At 46.0% G+C, this 18,568-nt stretch overlaps 1 protein-coding gene across 6 annotated transcripts in view; it reads right to left on the bottom strand.

Moving 5' to 3' along the window:
- Positions 1-15,553, bottom strand: part of SMARCA2 (SWI/SNF related BAF chromatin remodeling complex subunit ATPase 2) — a 166,781-nt gene extending 151,228 nt beyond the window's left edge. For 2 of the 6 annotated variants that reach the window (XM_070495809.1, XM_070495814.1), the window contains exons 1-2: positions 13,037-13,178; positions 1,385-1,645 (exon numbers count right to left, since the gene is read on the bottom strand). In XM_070495809.1, the coding sequence (XP_070351910.1) occupies positions 1,385-1,609 (225 nt within the window). In that variant the 5' untranslated portion in view covers positions 1,610-1,645; positions 13,037-13,178. Of the gene's footprint in view, positions 1-1,384; positions 1,646-13,036; positions 13,179-13,333; positions 13,440-13,630; positions 13,749-14,684; positions 14,818-15,415 lie in introns of those variants that run through there. The other 4 variants (XM_044756940.2, XM_070495812.1, XM_070495813.1 and 1 more) reach the window with 4 other exon arrangements.
- Between the last annotated feature and the right edge of the window lie 3,015 nt (positions 15,554-18,568).

Raw genomic sequence — 18,568 nt, 5'->3', positions numbered from 1 at the left:
CGTCTATGCGGCCCGTCGCTGACCAAAACGTTGCTAAGCAGCACATGACTGTATTTATCTCAGTATGGTTTTACTTTCAAAACATGCATATATTACTTTCCTGATTTGAAAATCATCAAATAACGAATTTGTAAAAATCGGATCTTCTCTTCTGGGCTCCGATGCTTTACCTTAAAATCAACCAACAGTCCTACACAATTAGAAGAAAGATTTGCTCTTTGCTACAGTAATCTTTCTGTTTTAAACCAGTGTCTTACACAGCTTGTCTACTTAATATCAAGAGGCATCCCCGCCGCCCCCATCCCCCTGTGACAGTGTCCAAAAGGGACGCAAAACCTCTACTTGTCCCTTATTACAATCTTTGGGTGACACGCAAGGCCTCATAGATGTTCCCTGGCTACTGCTAACTGTCAAAGCAAACAGTTGCAGAACATCTTGTTTACTTTCTCAAAAGCCTGTGCTCTTTTCTTTGCGTCTCCTGTGAAAGCGTAATGCCAAAATCATACCAAGCTGGTCACCGAGCCTCATCAATAGAGGATTATTATAACCTGAGCGGATTATTATTACAACTGGACCTGAGCTCTCCAAGACCAGAGCCCTGTTCCAAAAGCAGAATAAAGCCACTTCACAGAAAGACGGCAAAGTACACTTTAAGACCCCCTAGAAAGTACTTTATTTCCATAAAGGCTTTAAAAAAAAAATCCATTAGCAAAGAACTCATTTTCCTTTCATTCTTTGAGATCTAATTTTAAAAATAAATATCAACATGGGGCTGGCCCCGTGGCCAAGTGGTTAAGTTCGCGCACTCCGCTGCAGGCGGCCCAGTGTTTCGTTAGTTCGAATCCTGGGCACGGACATGGCACTGCTCATCAGACCACGCTGAGGCAGCGTCCCACATGCCACAACTAGAAGAACCCACAACGAAGAATACACAACTATGTACCGGGGAGCTTTGGGGAGAAAAAGGAAAAAAAATAAAATCTTTAAAAAAATAAATAAATAAATAACATTTTTAGGGACGAATACTTTTCAGCACGTTCATTCATGGATGATATAAGTCACTTAAAAAAAACAAAATTTATTTACTGATAAACTTCTTCACTGAGCCAAAATACCTGTAACCCACAAATCACAGATCTAACCGTCAGAACCGCATATTTTATCTCGGATTTTTCTAAAGCCAAGATCTGATCTTCCTGCCCGGTGCGACATCTGTAACAAGAAAAGAGCCTCAGGAGGTATGTTTTTAATAATATACAAGATATGACAGAGACCTAGCTTGATTCTCTTGTTAACAATAGTAGACAAAAGAGAGGGGGATTATCAGGAATATCAGCCATCCACGACTCAGGAAACAAGACTGAACGGGAGAATGCGCTCTTACCTTATGCATTTGATGCAAGCCTTCCTGTGGGAAGTCGGCAGACCCCATGGTAGGCATAGGGTGCGAGACACTCGGAGGTCCAGGACTTGGCCCCATCATGCTGTGGACGGAACCTGGGGAGGGGCCAGGTCCTGGACTAGGTCCAAGGATGGGTCCAGGAGAGGGTCCGGGCCCCGGCGAAGGCCCTGGGTGGGGCATCGCGCCAGGGTCTGTGGGCGTGGACATCTACTCCTCCTGTCTCTGCCAGTCAGGAGAGTGATACTGAGTTGGAAAGAAGAAAAGAGAAAGGAATGTTTTAAACATGGTGTTAAGATTAGAATAAAACAGTTGTTAGTATTTGATGGTGCCATTTCTGTAACAAACATCAAACAGAACTGCCCTGTCTAGTCCAGATGTTTGAGTAAGTGTGATATATATCCATCTGCCCTAGTCTTTATGAAGACCACTTGTTTAAAAGAAAAAAACACTCTAAATGATTCCCCAGAAAGATATAAATCATCTAAGATACAAAAAGGACTCACTGGAGAAACTCAAATTTAACACATAAGCAGAATTCTAAACAAGTTTAAAATTTATTACTGAAGTCAACAGATGCTCTCTGTTACTTACTGGCTTGGGCACCTTACAAGTTATTAACCCCCTAAAGCCATTAAAACATAAAACCCCTAAAAAACTATCCAATTAAGACCCATTTTCATAAGTAAATGGGCATTCAAAACTCACAGAGAATTGCAGATAGTTAAAAGGGGAAAAAAATTATAATTTCATAAATTGAGAATGAAAGAGAATTCCCAATCATGGGAAAAGCAGAGGTTATGGGAGTCAGACAAATGCAAGTTCAAAGACCCACTATACAATTACTAGTTAAGACTGAAATGCAATGGTACCTGTGAAAAACCCAGCCCTGAGCCTGGCACAATAAGCAGCTACTCTTACTTAGCATCACTTGCCCCACCACCTCGACTGCACCAGAAGCGATCAGAAGGGAGAGTTTAAGATGCAGTCTTCCTGCCAGCTAATTAATTGTAGACCACTTGGACAGTTAAGGCCAGGGATTTGTCCTAGGCCTCTCCATGGTCCAGGACTCCTGAGGGAAGTCATCCATGACTAATGGATTGGGGCCCACCACAGACTGGTGTGGAAATTCTGGTTCTCCAATTTCGGCAAAGCAATATTCCATCACCCATCCTCTAAGATTTCTCAGCATCCCCACTAGAGAAGTGCCTCATGGGGTGGGTACCACTGCAGTTGGATATGGACCAAAATGAGCAAACAAGCTGTTTTTTGAATTCTGATGGATACCAATGATCCCAGCAAGACAGCTAAATACCACTAGTGACAGCAACTGTTAGATATTATGATAATATCTGGGGGCAAGTACCTGTACACACAGCCTGCTGTCAACCTCACAAGATACAGAATGAGACATCCTAAGTGATTTGCTTATCTACTACTTAGTGGCAGGGATGGAATCAGACTATAGGGGCCCAGTCACCCATAGCATGGCTCTTTCCACAGCGAAATGAGAAGTTAAGAGGGGAAATACAAAAAGAAAACATTCTTTCCATTCTTAGCTACCTACTGTCCCCTCTCACTGAATCTCTAGAATGTGAGGGCCATGATGGCAGGGTCTTGGTCTCCTTCACTCCTGTATCTCCAGCACCTCCAACCAGCATGTAGTAAGGGCTCAAAAAAGATCGGAATGAACTGCAGACAAAATTTCAAGGGCAAACTAGTAACACAGTCTACTGTTTTATAAATAAAAAATTGGGGAGTAACCAGTGTTTGAGGTGTGTTCAAACAAAGAAATCTTAAAAGTGTAGGCAGGAATTTAGGCCATTCTGATAAAGGAATTAAGGCTAAAACAGGCAAGGATGAGAGGCTACTATGGGGTGATTATAAGCAGGGGATCACTCAAACTGGTCTGCTGATACAAGACGGGCCTCAGAGAACCCAGTTCAAGTGGTTTCTAAAACAACAGGGGAGCTCGAGGGTGAATTACAGCCTTCAATTCACTAGAGAGCCCAGTGTTATTATTTATTCTCTGTGATTAACAAAGCAGGCGGAAGTCACATTTTGTTTTGCATCCACCCCCTCACATACACAGACACACACACATGTTCAGTCAGCATTTTAAATTTAGGAAGCTGACGTCAATTCAGGGGTACTACAAGTTATAATGTTCTTTCATGTATCTCAGCAAACTAATGCACCTCTTTAGTTTTTAGTGAATAAAAGGAAATTGCTTACTTCCTGTTATGGTTTACCTTGAAATGGGCTTCAATAGCTCCTAGGGTAACATACTACAGTTTGAACAATGAAGATACAAATACTTGGCTAGCCTGGTAAGTCTTACTTTTCACGTTTTATATTTTAATATATATTATCCCATAATGCTAACTGCTTTCTGCACATATGATCACTTTCATCTGGGAATCTCGTAGAATGTTGTAATTACTTGTAGACAGTCCCATAAAAATGCTCCTCGTTTTTTGTTAAAGGAAACTATTAAAAACTTCTTTAAGGGAAAAAAAATATGAGAAGGGAAATGGGAAAGTATGGGCATATAAGTGGAATGTTAACATAGGAACATGCTCTATAGGGGACTTTTTAATAAGAAGAGGACCTTCAGATGCATGGACTGAATGAATGTGTCCACGCAACAGAACAGACGAACAAATGAGAAAGTAGCTCAGAGAAATAGCAAAGTTTAACAAATGAGGAAACTTGGCTGTGCCACACAGCTAATGAATGGCAGGAATCTGGACTGTCACACAATTTGAATGTGACACTCTCTGGCTTCTGTCTGGGAGTCCAGAGACCTGGACGTCTCATCTTCTACTCTTAGGGCCACCACCAACCCTGGGGCCCTGGGCAAAGTGCTGTTCCTCTAGGGTCTCTAGGCTTCTTCTGGCCCGAGAGAGGAGCATCTCAAGGCTCCCTCCACCTGTCTGTCCCTGACTTGGAGCATCTCGCAGACTTCCTCCAGTCCTGGGTGTGGTGGCGTTCCTCAGTGAACCTCCATGGCAGACCTGGCCTGTCCCCGGATTTGCACCTTGCTGCCATCACTCAAGCGTACTGAAGAGGCGCTCCTCTCAGACACGCAGCTCTAGTCCCGGCCTCTTACTTCTTCCTCTTCATTCCTGGTGACAACTTTATCGTACAGCTTGAGTACCTAATTAAACTTTTCCACAGTGTAAAGCAACTCGGGGGTATAAATTACAAAGAGGTGCAAGTCTGAAGCAGAGGCAAGTGTTATTCCTAATTTACTGTGGTTAAGGCTTAACCTCCAGTACTGGCCAACTCAGCTTCTCCCTCACCAACCCTACTGGGATCCCTAAGAATCCGAACCCTTTTATTTCTTTTCTTCAAGGTACCAATGAAATGATGCAGATGGGGCCGCGATGGTGGCAGCAGACATGGTAGGGATGGGGGAGGGAAGAGGGTTCAGATAACCTGATAAGGTAATAGTAGGTCTGTCCACAAGATAATACTCAAAACCTATTTCTCTTTCATGTTGGGCAGGAAGGAGTTTTACACTGTCACAGAAAAGAACGACCTGTTCCACAATTATGTGGCTACTTTACTGAAAAAAATGTTATCTGTGTGTGTGGGGGGAGGTAAGGCACAGAGACCTCCCCATACATAGGCATCGCTAGTCCCCTCTCCTCCCCCATTACGCCTCTCTCTACCTCAGACCAGCACTCCCTGAGGGCCATGCCGCTGTGTTCTTAGCCAAGAATTTTTCAGCAGTACACCCTGTCTTTTTTTCGCCCTGACGTTCCTGTCTTTACAACTGGGGAGTGTGTGTTTTTAAAAATAAAAGTCCTCAGAGCTTCCCACAACTCCTGCCACCATGGATGGACATCTTCCCGCAGCCCAACCTTCCTTACCCCTCAGCTGAAAGCTTCAGCACACCCATCTGCATATGAAAAGGAGTTCAAGTTCATGGGATTTTAAGGGTCACTGGTCCAACCGTGACAACTATGACAAAACGTGTACCTTACTCTCTTACTGCAATCAACTGAAATACCAAAGACCCCCACACTTGCGGTAATATTTAAATGCACCCACATGTGCTTCATAGTAATTTTAGTGACTTGAACTGAGGAGACATTTTGCCACATCCCCATTTAAAGGATGAGGCCAGGAAGGGACCACATAGCTTGCCCAAAGTCACATCTATAAGTAGAACTTTTTATCTCTTCACTCCCAGCCCAAAACTGAGCAGCGACACTCCTCAGGCAAGGCCATTCCCTAGCATGGCAAGTTTTCACTTGGGCCAGAGCAACAACACACAGGGTGTAGAAACAAAGATGAAGCAATGGCAGAGAGATTTTGCAAAGGGTTAAGATTTGGCTGGGATAATATATGAATTTAGGCGGGGACAGAGAAGTAAAGAAAAGCCCTAGAGGGAATGTGAATCGGAGACAATGTCACGAACTGAAGAAATAGCTGATGACATTTAATTGAACATCCAGAAGGCTGGTTTTACTTGTCTATTCCCCACTGTCCTGAATCTCCACTGGGCACAGGCTTGCAGGATATATAAAAATGACCAGAAGGCGTACCCCAGGCCTCTGCAAGTCTGACAGGGAAGCAGGACTTAAACCATAAACAACACTGAGAGAACAAATCGAAGATCCCACAAGACAAGAGAGCCACAGCTAAAGCATCCAATGCAGGCACGGGGCAGGAGAGACGACTTGCAGCTTGAAGGGTGGAGGAAGGAAAAAAGGGCATTAGCAGAGGCCTCCTGGGGAAGGCAGCATTTCAGCCAGGCCTTGAAGTTAAAAAAAAAAAAAAAAAGTTTCCCAGAAACGTGTTTTTTAGTCACAGAGAAAGTTTAGGGAAGCACAACCACCTTGGCTAGACGACACCTCTTAAATAACTCTTCACCAGACATCATAAGGAAGTGTGGGGAAATGCTGGCTCTCCAGCAGATCTTTATCACTGCAGCATTTATAGAAAGACTTTGGGGTACAGGTCAAAGGCAGAATATTAGAAATCAAAATTAGGCCCAGTCCACATCCCTAAAAATAACTCAAGTCTTTTTTCTGGCTGTTACCTGGGAATAATAAGGCTCAGGGGACAGTTAAGCTAAGTGTACTTTCTACATCTGTTTGCTGATTCAGAACATCTCTCTCAGCCTGAAGGGCTTCTTGTTTGCAATGTAGCTTTCTCTATAACCGGATTGATAATTCCCCCACCAGAAGTAGCAATATCTTTAGAATTGGGACACAGCACTGCTGTGCCTAATAGGGGAGCGGAGGGTGGGTAAGGGGAGCAGCAATGAAGATAAAGGAAATAAATCTACCCAAAGTTTCTGGTTTAGAGGCCAAGGTTGTCAGGATAGGTGATGAAACATTACCAAAGCTCTTGCTTCTTGGTCTGAGACATGCAACTTTAAACAGTGTGCAACATGATTTGTGCCACGGATAAAAACCACACTGGGCTTCAAGTTAACATGATATGTTGCTGGACCGAAACTCTGGAAAAGTATGGAAAACATTTCTCTTGTGGTTTTTCCTGTCGTTTTACCGTTCAACGTCGAAGATGTTTGAAAAAGCGGTGGGATTAAAATTATGCTCTGTTTGTTAGGCTTCTGTGAACGCGTCATCCTTCAGTCAAGGAAACAAATTAGGATGTGGGCGGCTGCCCTCACTTTAAATAAACTGCCTTGGGATCGTCCTTGCCCAGAGTCAGACCTGGCAAAGGCTCTGAGGCAGCTCTGTGCAAGACAAAAGATAAGAACAAACTTTGCAGAGGCTAATTACTGCCCGGTGACCCCCAGGCACTGCCCCCACAGGAACCTGGCTGTTAACATTATCACCCTGTGGATTCCATGAGTCAGTTCTTAGAAGAGTCTACCTGTGATGAAATTCGATGATCTCCTCGGTGAAGACAGCCAACATTTCCACAAAAGGAAAAAATTCTTTTAAAAAGGGTCTTTAAGAGAAAGTACTAGAAGCCACTCAACAAAAAAACACCACAGCAGAGCATCTCTCTAACCCAAGACTCACGTCCATTGGTAGTCATAAAGGTAATCATGGGCAGTTATCACTTCTAAAATTCAGTTGAACACCAAACTGCCAGGCAATTGGTCAGAATCAAACCAAACCAACAAAAGCTAATTTCAAAGCATGACACCCTGAAATGTAGTATTTCATGTATATTTACACCCATCCTTCCTAGGTTCTGTTAGGCCCCTTTGTAAGGCAACCTCATTTGGGACACTGATAAGAATCAATGATAAGGTGCCAGCCTGGGGCAAGTGGTTAAGTTTGTGCACTCTGCTTCAGTGGCCCGGGGTTCGTTGGTTCTGATCCCGGGCAGGGACCTACACACCACTCATTAAGCCACATAGAAGAACTACAATGACCTACAACGAGGATATACAACTATGTACTCCAGCTTTGGGGAGAGGAAAAAACAAAAGGAAGATTGGCAACAGATGTTAGCTCAGGGCCAATCTTCCTCAAAAAAAAAAAAAGGAATCAATGATAGCCACTTCCTTCTCTGTCTGCTCAGATAATTTTATTTATACATTAAACATAGAAGAATCTAAAGTACATACTTTAAACACCTTTCTGGTTGAGATGGCACACTTTGACTTAGCAGTAAAACTGGATCATTATATGCTGAACAAACCCTGGTTATATGATGGACGAGCTTTGATATGTTCCCCTTGCCCCACCTTCATAACAGCAACAAATTCAAGAAAGAACCCTTTAACCTTCCTGCAATTAAAATGGATAATGGCCATTTACAATTAAAAAAATCACCACATAGTTCATTTGACTTCTTTGACTTTCAAGTTCATCCTCTACAGAATAGGCATGCTGGTAGCCAGCTACAGGCTCAATTTTGGTATGAATCAAATAAAATATTAGCTATGAAGACACCTTGTGAGCTATTGTACAAAACTGTGCATTACTGTGAGGATCCTTATAATGGCTTCAATTCCCACTCTGAATTTGAATCCTCCATCTGCCAGATTACTCTCAAATCGCTTTTGTTCATGAATTGCTTAAAACTTCTGAGAGACAAGCCTCCAAAACACTGTATAAAATATTCATGCAGCCTGGGAGTCAAGTCTTTCTACCATCTCCAACTTGATCTTCCGAAAATTCTCCCCAACTGGAACCTCTTGCCCTGGGCAACCAGGTCAAAACAGGTACACTGGTCCTCCCACAGGTTCTTCAGCTGCACAGGTCCCTGCCATCTCAGGGCTTTCTTCTGATCTCGGATGATGATCAGCACCCCCACACCCATCCTCCTCCAGCAGCAACCCTACCCCATCTTGAAGCCCTTATCAACCCAAGGACCCAAGAGAGCTTACCCTGATCTCTCCGTGTTTCACATGGCCTCTGCTATTTGCTATTCATATGTTTAAATGGTTAGGTACATTCTTTCTTTCTTTCTTTATTTTTTTGAGGAAGATTAGCCCTAAGCTAACATCTGCTGCCAATCCTCCTCTTTTTGCTGAGGAAGACTGCCCTGAGCTCACATCCATGCCCATCTTCCTCTACTTTTTATATGTGGGACGCCTGCCATAGCATGGCTTGCCAAGCGGTGCCATGTCTGCACCCGGGATCCGAACTGGCAAACCGCGGGCTGCCAAAGTGGAATGTGTGAAGTTAACTGCTGCGCCACCAGGCCAGCCCCAGGTACATTCTTTAAAACACACAAGTTCTCAATTGCTGATCATTTATGTTTTACAGAATTTTGGACTTGGCTTAATAGCATTCTAGTACATGTAGGATACAGCACAACAATAAACTACAAAAGAGTTGCAAATATTTGCAAAGCTATTATATGCCCAGTTCAACAAAGCACAGGGAGAAGAGACGGGAGAGAGCTTTCCTCATGGACAGTCAATTTCCAAGTTCAATGACATCTCCCAGGGGATGGTAAAAACTAGAATATACAACATGAAGGAGGTAAAGAAATATACAGCCATCCCAAACAAGGAAAATCACAATCTAAATACAAACTGACAGAGAATTTCCTTTGGACTACTGTTAGCCTGTAAACCAACTTATCCCAATCCATTTGGTCAGAAATTTTTTTCTATTTTTAAGTAATTTTAACTCCCAAATTCTGAATTCAGTATAAAAAAAAAAAAACAGAAGGAGGAGTTATAATTATATTTAATGGTTTTTAAACTTGAAATGTATTTCAACTTCTGTGGATTCCATTCATCAATTTACAAAAGGGCCAACTCATATTTAAATTAGATCAGTTTCTAAAAAGTTTCTAAAACATGACTGTTTGCATACAAGTAGATGATATGTTGGTAAAAGACTGATGGTTAAGCTGATGCTTCCACATCTAAACCTACAACAGAACATTGTGATATTTTTAAAGGTTTTACATCATAGAGACATATAGCCTGATTATAACTGTCTGAATGTCCTGGAAGTCTTATATTTCTAATAAAACATCACAATTCATAGTAGCCTCCAGTTACATAATAATGTATTACAAATCCAGAAGTCTAGAAGGGCATCATTTACGACAAAGTTTCAGTCAAAAATCCCATATTCCATATCTAAAGCATTCTTCCAAATGAGTGAATTAATGAGTGGTTTATACCCAACATTCGAAACACCCAGCTATTTAGCTCCTGAATTTCATCAGCTCTATTATATGTTTTGCTAAAGTTTAATTACTCAAGTATCTTTATCTTTAGGACTTGTATTACTAAAAAGCTCTCTTTAACATAACCTGAACACTTTCAAGGAAAACTACTATATTAATACGAGAAAAAATAAAGTCATAATAAACAGTAATAAAGTTGTAAAGTTTTCCAAACTCAGGTTGCAAGGTCCCATTTAACTTGGTGATAAATATCTTAGGCAAATAAATATGCTATCTTTCACAATGACTCTGAGAGAACTAAGTTTTAGACTTCCATATTCCCTGGTAAATATAAAGTCATGATTTTCTATGTAGAAAAAATAAACACCCCTGGCCTTCCTAAAAACTCTACCAAATTATTTACCACCTTCTGCATTTTCTATTCCCAACTACTTATGGAATGATCCATGACTTTAGTAACTGACTAGAGACAAAATTTCCATAATACAAACTCTTTCAAAGATGACAGAAAATTCAGCATCCTCTATTGGTCAAAAACAATCCACAGAATACATTTAAGGAAAAGGAGCAATTCACAAGATAATTCTTTTATATAAAAAAGTGACAAGAAAAAAAAGAAGCAGCTCCCAAATGTGGCTTTTGACATTAGGGAAATTTTCTCATCAGTTCACCAGAAATACTGCAGAAGAGAAGCGTGACTCATTTATAGAGAGCTTTCTAAGGCCACTCATGTTAAGCAACAAATCGTCCATGACTTCCCTTAAAATTGTCTTGACCAGAAACAGCGAGAATCAAAACTTCTGGTGGTTAAATCAGGACCTACCAATACACCCTCAATGTACTAGCGCTGGGAAACGCTCCTTAGCATTATATCTGTGACAATTCAGTTGTTCTCATGGCAGCGTGTCAAGATGTCATAAATAGTGATTTATTATTTCTCGGGAGTATCAAAAACCTGCTGACCTAGGAGAGTTTGACAAACAAAGGCCTTGTTTACAAAGGAAGACTTCTAAAGGGGAAAAAAAAACCATGAAAACACTGGAGGACAGCACCACTTTTATAATTTATGAAAGTTTTCTGTTTTATGGTCTTGCTCCAATACATAATAAGGCCTTAAAATGAAATGTCAGAATGTTACAGTAATATAAGGCGGGTATCACAATTATCTCCCAGCAAAGAGTCAGATGTTCTTTTATACTGGTCTGTAAAATGACCTATCTTAAACCTAATCAAAGAAAAAGTTTTAAATAATTATTTGCCAAAGTGTTACTTTCTAGTTATACTGCCAGAAATGTTTTAAACATAATTCAAGCATTAACAATATAATACAAGCAGAGGTAATTTTTTTTTTTTTTGGTCAATTCCAAGCCTCAGGTGTTGGTCAAAGCACTTTACAAGAAACTTGACAAGAGAAATGCTCAAAAACCACTTTAAAAATGAACAAGAGAAAAGATCTAAGGCTGCTTTGAACACACTCTTGTGGTGAATATTTTCTGTGAAATACCACAGTGCAGTGAGGTCCCGAAGCTGGGATGGAACTGATGTCACTCACAAGAGAAGGGCCGCATCGAAGGAAGCACTCGCTCTCCTGTGCCAATTCTTTCAGGGTTCTCAGACCCCCAAATCCTAATTTATTTCACAGCATTCTTTACCAATATGGCATCTCTCTTTAATGCCCCCAACAAAGTAGATGGACCTCAGTCTACAGGTTTGCTTTTTTCCCTCAGTCCACTTTCAATCAACATTTTTTTGCACCTAATAGGCATCTCCAAACCCCCTTTCCAAGAGCAGACATTTGAGTTGTCAGGGAGCTTAAAAAAAAAAAAGTCCAGGAGAATAAAAGGGCAATTAGATTCCTAAAAGAGAAAGTGTGCCTCAATTTGCATAACAATGCACCAACTGGGATTCAAACCTGCCACACCTCTTAACACCACCAATGTGCTAGAAGTAGGCTGGAAGCCGACCAAGTCTAGCGTTGGCAAACAAGCCAGGGGTAGTGGTCCCCCAAATAACTAGTGGAAGGTATTACTGAAACACTCGAATGTGCATATATCAGTATATACTTATATATACACACGACATTGGGGATGGCTTTTATTTTAGTACAGCTCTCAAGGGTTTCTGAGTCGTAGATGGTTAGACAGGAATTTTCTTCTATTCAACTCGCAAGCAACAATCTTTCTGTTCATACAAGCATTCTGTTCCTACAAATATGGCACAACCAGGTGTAAATTAAAAAGTCCTTTGGAAAGGAATTTTAAAATTTAACTCTGCTATTGGTAACGCAGAGACGGTAAAAATAACCACTCGATGTAGTTAGACAAACGTGTCTCCTTAACGTGCTCCTTGTTATCACATTACACATCCTAGGAACACAGCCTACATAATGACCAAGAGACAATGATGACACCTCTCCAGAAAATACTGACCCGGGTCGCTTTACTTTTTCAAAAGCACCAACCTCCATCAGGTTAGGGAGGAGCGAGAAAAGGCGACAACCTTGCAAAACTCTCCCAAAAGTTACATAAACAAAGGAAGGGAGAAGCCCAGTGTGGGCTTTGCACCCATGTGCTACTAAATTACATAACAACCGGTGCAGACAGGAAAGAAGGAATGAATTCTGCACAACACCCCCACTTCCCTCGACTCCCAAGCCTGTCTCCTTCTCTTAAAAAATCCCAATGCCTGGTAAGACCAAGTGGACGACTTTGAATATTTATGTTATTGCTGGAGTAAATCCTGCGAGAGTTGGAGGGACGTTTAGGCCCGAAGTTTGAATGTGCAACAGCCCCAAGACGCAGCGACTCCAGTCTCTGGACCCGAAGGAGAAAGAACTGACAAGCGACAGCAGCCAGCAAGGCCTTCTTCCTCCCCCTCACGGTGCCTCCCGCTGGAAAGTTTTCCACGCGATCGATCGGGGGGCAGGGAGCCCGAGTCCCCCGCCCGCCTGACTTTGCAGGAAAGGCGAGCCGGAGCCCGGAGGGGGCCGGCAGGGAAAGAGCTGGAAAGCTCCGCACGCAGCGGGCGGCGGCGGCGCAGGCTCCTTACCTGGGGGACGCCGAACAAAAAGAGGCGCGGGGCTCGCCGAGCCTGCAGCGGCGGCGCGGCCCGCGGCCCGGAGCCGGGCTCCCCGCCGGAGCCCTAGGCCCGCGCCCGAGCCCGCGGCCCGGCCCCCGCCGCCGCCGCCGCTTCCTCCCTCGCGCGCGTCATGTCACGGCGATCAAACATGTCTGTGTGCGCTTCGCCGCTGTGACTTCCTGATTCTCTGCCGCTCGCGCGCGCACACTCACACTCACACTCACGGCCACACGCACACGCCACCCCCGCCTGCCCCCGCCACCAAACCTCGCCTCGTCCTCCCGGGGCTCCCGGGGAGGGCGCGGGCAGGAGCGGCTGCCGGCGCCGCTGCTCCCGACGCACTGGCCCCGGCGCGCACAACACACACTCACACTCACGCGCAGACACACTCGCGGCGGCCCCGAGGGCGCGTAGACGCGAGCCGCAGGAGCTCGCCGCCCCCTTCCAACCCACCCCACCCTACTTAGCAGCCCTGCCAAACTTTTTTTTTCCTGCCTGATCCGCGTCCAACTTCCCTCCACCCCCAGCCCCCACCCCCAGCAGTCCGGCCAGCCCGGCGCTCACCAGGATCTGCCGCAAACGGCAACCCGGATAAAAATAATAATGCAATCCAGGCGGCGGAGGCGGGGGCGAGCGCGCAGACACTGGCAGGAGGCGATTTCCCCGCGTGTACCGGAAACCGGCCCGAGTGCCCGGACCAGGGCGCGGGTGTCCCCTGGAGCCCGCACTGCTGCGCCCCGCCCCGCGCGGTGCAACTGCGCCCAGGCTGCGAGGCCTGGTGCGGGGCACCCGGGGCACCAGGATCGGTGTGCGCCCCGCGGCCGGAGGGCTCCTAGGGACCGGCGCGCCGGACCGGTTATTTGGGGAAGTGCATCGCGACACCTTTGCAGATGGCATGGCCATGTTTTGCAACGCAAACGGGAGGATGAAAGACGGCCAACGGAGGGGGAGAACAGAGCAAGGGGTAAACCAGGTTGGGATGGGAATAAAGCAAACTCGAAAGCAGGGAGCGAGAAGGAAGGGGTGCGTGTCATCGTTGGGAGGAGGCTCCCACCCGGTCTCCCCGCCTCCCGCCCTCGCCACCCCCCATTCCCTCCCCCCTGCAGCCCTTCCCTTCTCCGGCGAACACCACCGCCGCTGCCCGGGCGCGCGCGGGTCCTGTTTGTGACAGTCAGGCAGAGAGGATTATCCGGATCATGGCCTCCCCGGCCCGCAGCCACGGTGGCTTTCCCTGGCCCCAGCGTGCCCCAGGCTCCCGGACGATCGCAGAAGACCTACGCCCGCGCTTCCCGCGGCTCGAGCTAGGGGAAGACGCAAAGCAAAAGAAAACAAACCCGGGGAGGGGGAGGACAGGGTAACTGAGCCCGGCGGGCACCTCCGACCTCCTTCTTCTTGGCCTCCTCCCTCCCTACTAGCCGTGCGGCCCGGGCCGGACACCCAGAACTTCAATACCCGATCCCGCGCCGCCGCCAGGTACCAGGAGCAGGGACGTCCGCAGAGCTCTGGGCGCAGCTCCCCTGCAGCCCCTTTGCCTTAAGGCCTGCCTACCGGTCAGCGTCCCCATCCCTGGCCGAGGGAAAGCGCAAAGTGGAGGTGACACCTCCGATCCGGCACGCACCGGCCCCACGGCGGTGGCTGCCGCCTCCTCGGCGCGCCAGCTCGGGCTTCTCCCGCCGCGATCGGCTCGCGTCTCCGCAGCCGGAGCCCTTTAAACAAGTCCCCGGGAAGCGGGTGGCAGCCGCGTTCGTTGGCGCCCCGCCGCCAGCCTGGGCTTCTCGCCCTCCTCTCCCGCTCCCCTTCCAACTCTTCCGGGAGGACTGCTCGGGATGAACTGTCGCGTTTCCATCCTCCTCCCCGGTCCTCCTGCCTTCCCCCTCCTCCTCAGTCCCCCACCCCCGGCTTTTAAGGGGATGGGGGAATTGCAACCTTGCCGAATGTGTGTGTGTGTTGCAACCTTGAGTTGGCAGCGCATCGCTGACTGCCTACCCAGGGTCGAGGCTGTGGTTTGTTGGGATTTTCCCCCCTTGCCTCCTTGAAGTAGTAATTATTACTGTTATTATTAGAACAGCAAGGTTCGGTTGAAACTTTCCCGTTTCCTCCACCGCCGCCCGGGAGCTGTCGTTAGAGCATTCCACCTGAGGCCCGCGGGGAGGAGGCGGGCTTTTTTGTTGTGGCGGTTGGCCCGCCTGTTTGTTTTGGTCTCCGTGCATGCACAATAAATAATAATTAGGATAATAATGAATAATCCCCAGCAAAGGCGGCGCGGTGCCGGAGGGGTTTGTGCGGCGGCTGCAGCCCGGTGGCCAGAGGGAGGGGAAAGAGGAAAAAGGAGTTGTAAGTTATATTTACCTTGCTCGCGAGGAGTGTGCTGGCTGAATCTCTTCCCTCTCTGAGTCACCGAGAGTACAGAAACAGAGGGAGAGAGGACTAGATTATGAATATGACTTCATTGATGACAGCCATCCCCTCCTCTTCCTAAACTCGGGCTCCGCCCCGCGTCCCACCCTCGCCGCCTCCACGGGCGCCGGAAGACGCACCGCAGTTGGCCCCGCGCGCCGCTCCTCCCTGCCCGCCCGGGCGCGGGTTGGCGGGACGCGCCTGTCACTCGCCCCGCTCAGCGACTCCGGGAGCTCGGGGGGGAGGAGGGGGCGGTGTGCAAGAATGTGGATCGAGACAGCTCTACTGTATGCGTGGATCCGTGTGTGTCTGCAAGGCGCCGGCTCTCGGGCCGTGTTTGTGCCTGGAGCAGAGAAACTGCGCAGGACGCAGAAAGCCCCAAGCCCTGATGGAGTTGGCCGTCCGTTATCCCTCTGCTGGCAGTCCTGTTCAGGGGCGCTGCCGGGCTCCGGAGGGAGTCTGGGGAAGCGGAGGAGGCGCCGCGAAAGGGAGGGCAGCCGTAGTAATAGCGCGTAGTAGTTTGGGGGTATGTGGAGAAGGTGCTGGAATTTAACCGTGCCTCCGCCTGCCAGAGCCAGCCTGCAGAGGGAAAGGGAGGGGACCGGGGAAGGGCTCCGAGTGGCACCAAAGCTGTTTGTGACACAGTGTTGACTATGAAAAAAACGGGCATTGTCGTGCCGGCTGAAACTTTTTCTTCACCCCCCGCCCCCCACCCAAGGCTGTAATTATAATCTGCCCCAACTCTCCTCCGTAAAAAGGGAGGCCGGCACAAAGAACATTCTTGCCAAATCTGTCTCTTTTCTAAAGGACTGTAAGCTTCCAAATGCCGATGAGGGAAAAACAGCTGAAAGGCTGAGCGCCTGATAAATAAATAAGCCCGCCCTAACTCCTCTATTTACTTGTGGACCAGACACAGCACTTCAACCTTCCCTCACCTGTCATCTTCGCGTAAAACATACAAAAATACGGAAAAACAACCCCGTGGGGGCGGGGCGCGCGGGTTAGGGGGCAGTGGAAGCGTGGAATCTGCTTTTGATTTAAGAAGGGGAATAAATCTCTTATTCTCTACAGACCGTAGTCTCTTCTCTCCCACCTCGCATTTAAGAGCAATTAAGGTTACCAAGAGTAAACTGCTGGTACTTTGCGGTTTTGAGACCTCTTGTTCCAGTTTTCCTTGAAATACCGTGCTTTGGCCCGACGAATAGGTCGGTGTTTGCTGAGACAGTTTTATTTTTAGTTTTATGAAGTGTGAAAGAATGTTAGGAGATTTTAAATCAGGGGCCCATTATTCTAGACTCAGACTAATGTAGGTGCTCAATTCTTAAAATTAAAACTGTTCCTGTACCGTAGTGTTACGAAAAATATGATTTATCCCTTATTTTGTAATGTAATGGTCTAAATTAGTCATTCGAAGTGCACAGTGAGTACTTAGTTTAGGATTTTTCCCCCCTAGAGTAAAATCCTATTTTAAGACCATTTTACTGTTGCAAAATTGACTCTATTTGAGAAGCCAGGTCCGAAAAGTGGTTCTAGGATACTTAAAACTATGAGCTAGGGGGCCAGCCGGTGCTGTAGTGGTGAAGGTGGTAGCTCTGCTTCCACAGCCCTGGGTTCCAGGTTCGGCTCCCCCGCTGGGACCTATATACACCGCTCATCAAGCTGTGCTGTGGCAGCATCCCACATACAAAATAGAGGAAGATTGGCACAGATGTTAGCTCAGGGACCATCTTCCTCACACACAAAAAACCCAAAAAACAAACAACTATGCACTGGATAAGTTGAAGACAAGAAGCAACGAAGGAAACCAAATGCCTTGTGTGGTCGTTAAGTAACAAGAATTGTTCACCATGCTGGTCCACTGCTGGAGGAAGGGCTGCAAGGGCACGGTTGTCAGGTGGCCAGGAGTATCAGTGATCACTCACCCTGTAGTTTTCTAAGGCCTTGTTCCTTGCCTGTCAACCTTAGCTTCCTAATTTTCTGTCTATCCCGAAGTGAACCTCAAGACAACAAAAGATAACACATCTAAGAGAAATAGAATATAGTATGCCCTGAAGAATCTGTTGTGAGAACTTGTTTTTCTGCCTGAGGATATGCCAGTATAACTATTAACTGGGAAATATACAGCAAGAAATCTTAAACAAAATTAGCAATGTAGTAAAAATATAACTTCTAACTGCCTAATAAAATGCACCTATTAACATAGCCAGATAACTTAGTTCCCTATAAAAGGGCTTTAATCTAATGGCAATGCTTATTACATTAGGTAATATTAGGTTTCAATCGGGGGGGACCCAATTTGTTTCCTTGACATGCCAACCTCACGTGCCAATTTGCAGAAACTGATGACTTCACCTTTATTCCCTTGTGAATAAGTGCCCTTTTTATCCCTTTAAGATTCCACTTTCATCTGTCGTGCCAAATTTCAAAAAGAGAAGAATCATCTTAGTAAAACTCTGGAGGAAGAGAATGGGCATTCCTTCTGGCATTTTGTCAGAGGGAAAATAAAGAAGAAAACACTCCCTTTGTTACATGTGTGTATTCTTCAGCTCATATAAAATTTTGATGCAGTACTTGGAAGGGTTGGTGTCCGTGCATTATATGCACACAACTATGGGAATTGAAAAGTAAAATCTATCACTAGGAACAGAGATTAAATATAGATATCGCATCTCCTTTTCCTTTCACGTTTTTCTAAGAAAGCACCACCTTCTGCCTTCAGGTCTGTCCTCTGAAGATCCTCTTGTCTGTACCTTGCATTACAGCAAGTAGGAATTTTATAAAATAAGGCCTACGCTCAGGGGAAAGGAAAAGGCAGCACCATTCACTCAGTATGAAAAGAAGTTTGTAGAACATATAGCATGAGCTTCATCTCTGAGGTAAAGCTAAATTTAACAATTGATGTTAAGGAGGAAAACGATGGGGTTCTTTTGTTTTGCAGAAAATCACACAAAAGCAAATATGGTTGGAGGCTAAAAGGACTCCGGGAGGCTGCACAGGATGCTGGATTCACATGAAGGTTTTCCTTTTGGACTTTGATGAGTCATAATGTGTTCTCTGAAGCTGCTTTTCTCTTTCTAGTTTGGCATCAAGGGATAGGAGTCACTT

Source organism: Equus asinus, chromosome 23 (assembly GCF_041296235.1).
Source record: "Equus asinus isolate D_3611 breed Donkey chromosome 23, EquAss-T2T_v2, whole genome shotgun sequence".
NCBI classification, from domain to species: Eukaryota; Metazoa; Chordata; class Mammalia; order Perissodactyla; family Equidae; genus Equus; species Equus asinus.
The sequence above is the reverse complement of the archived record's forward strand: the minus strand, read 5'-3'. Positions and strand labels throughout refer to the sequence as shown.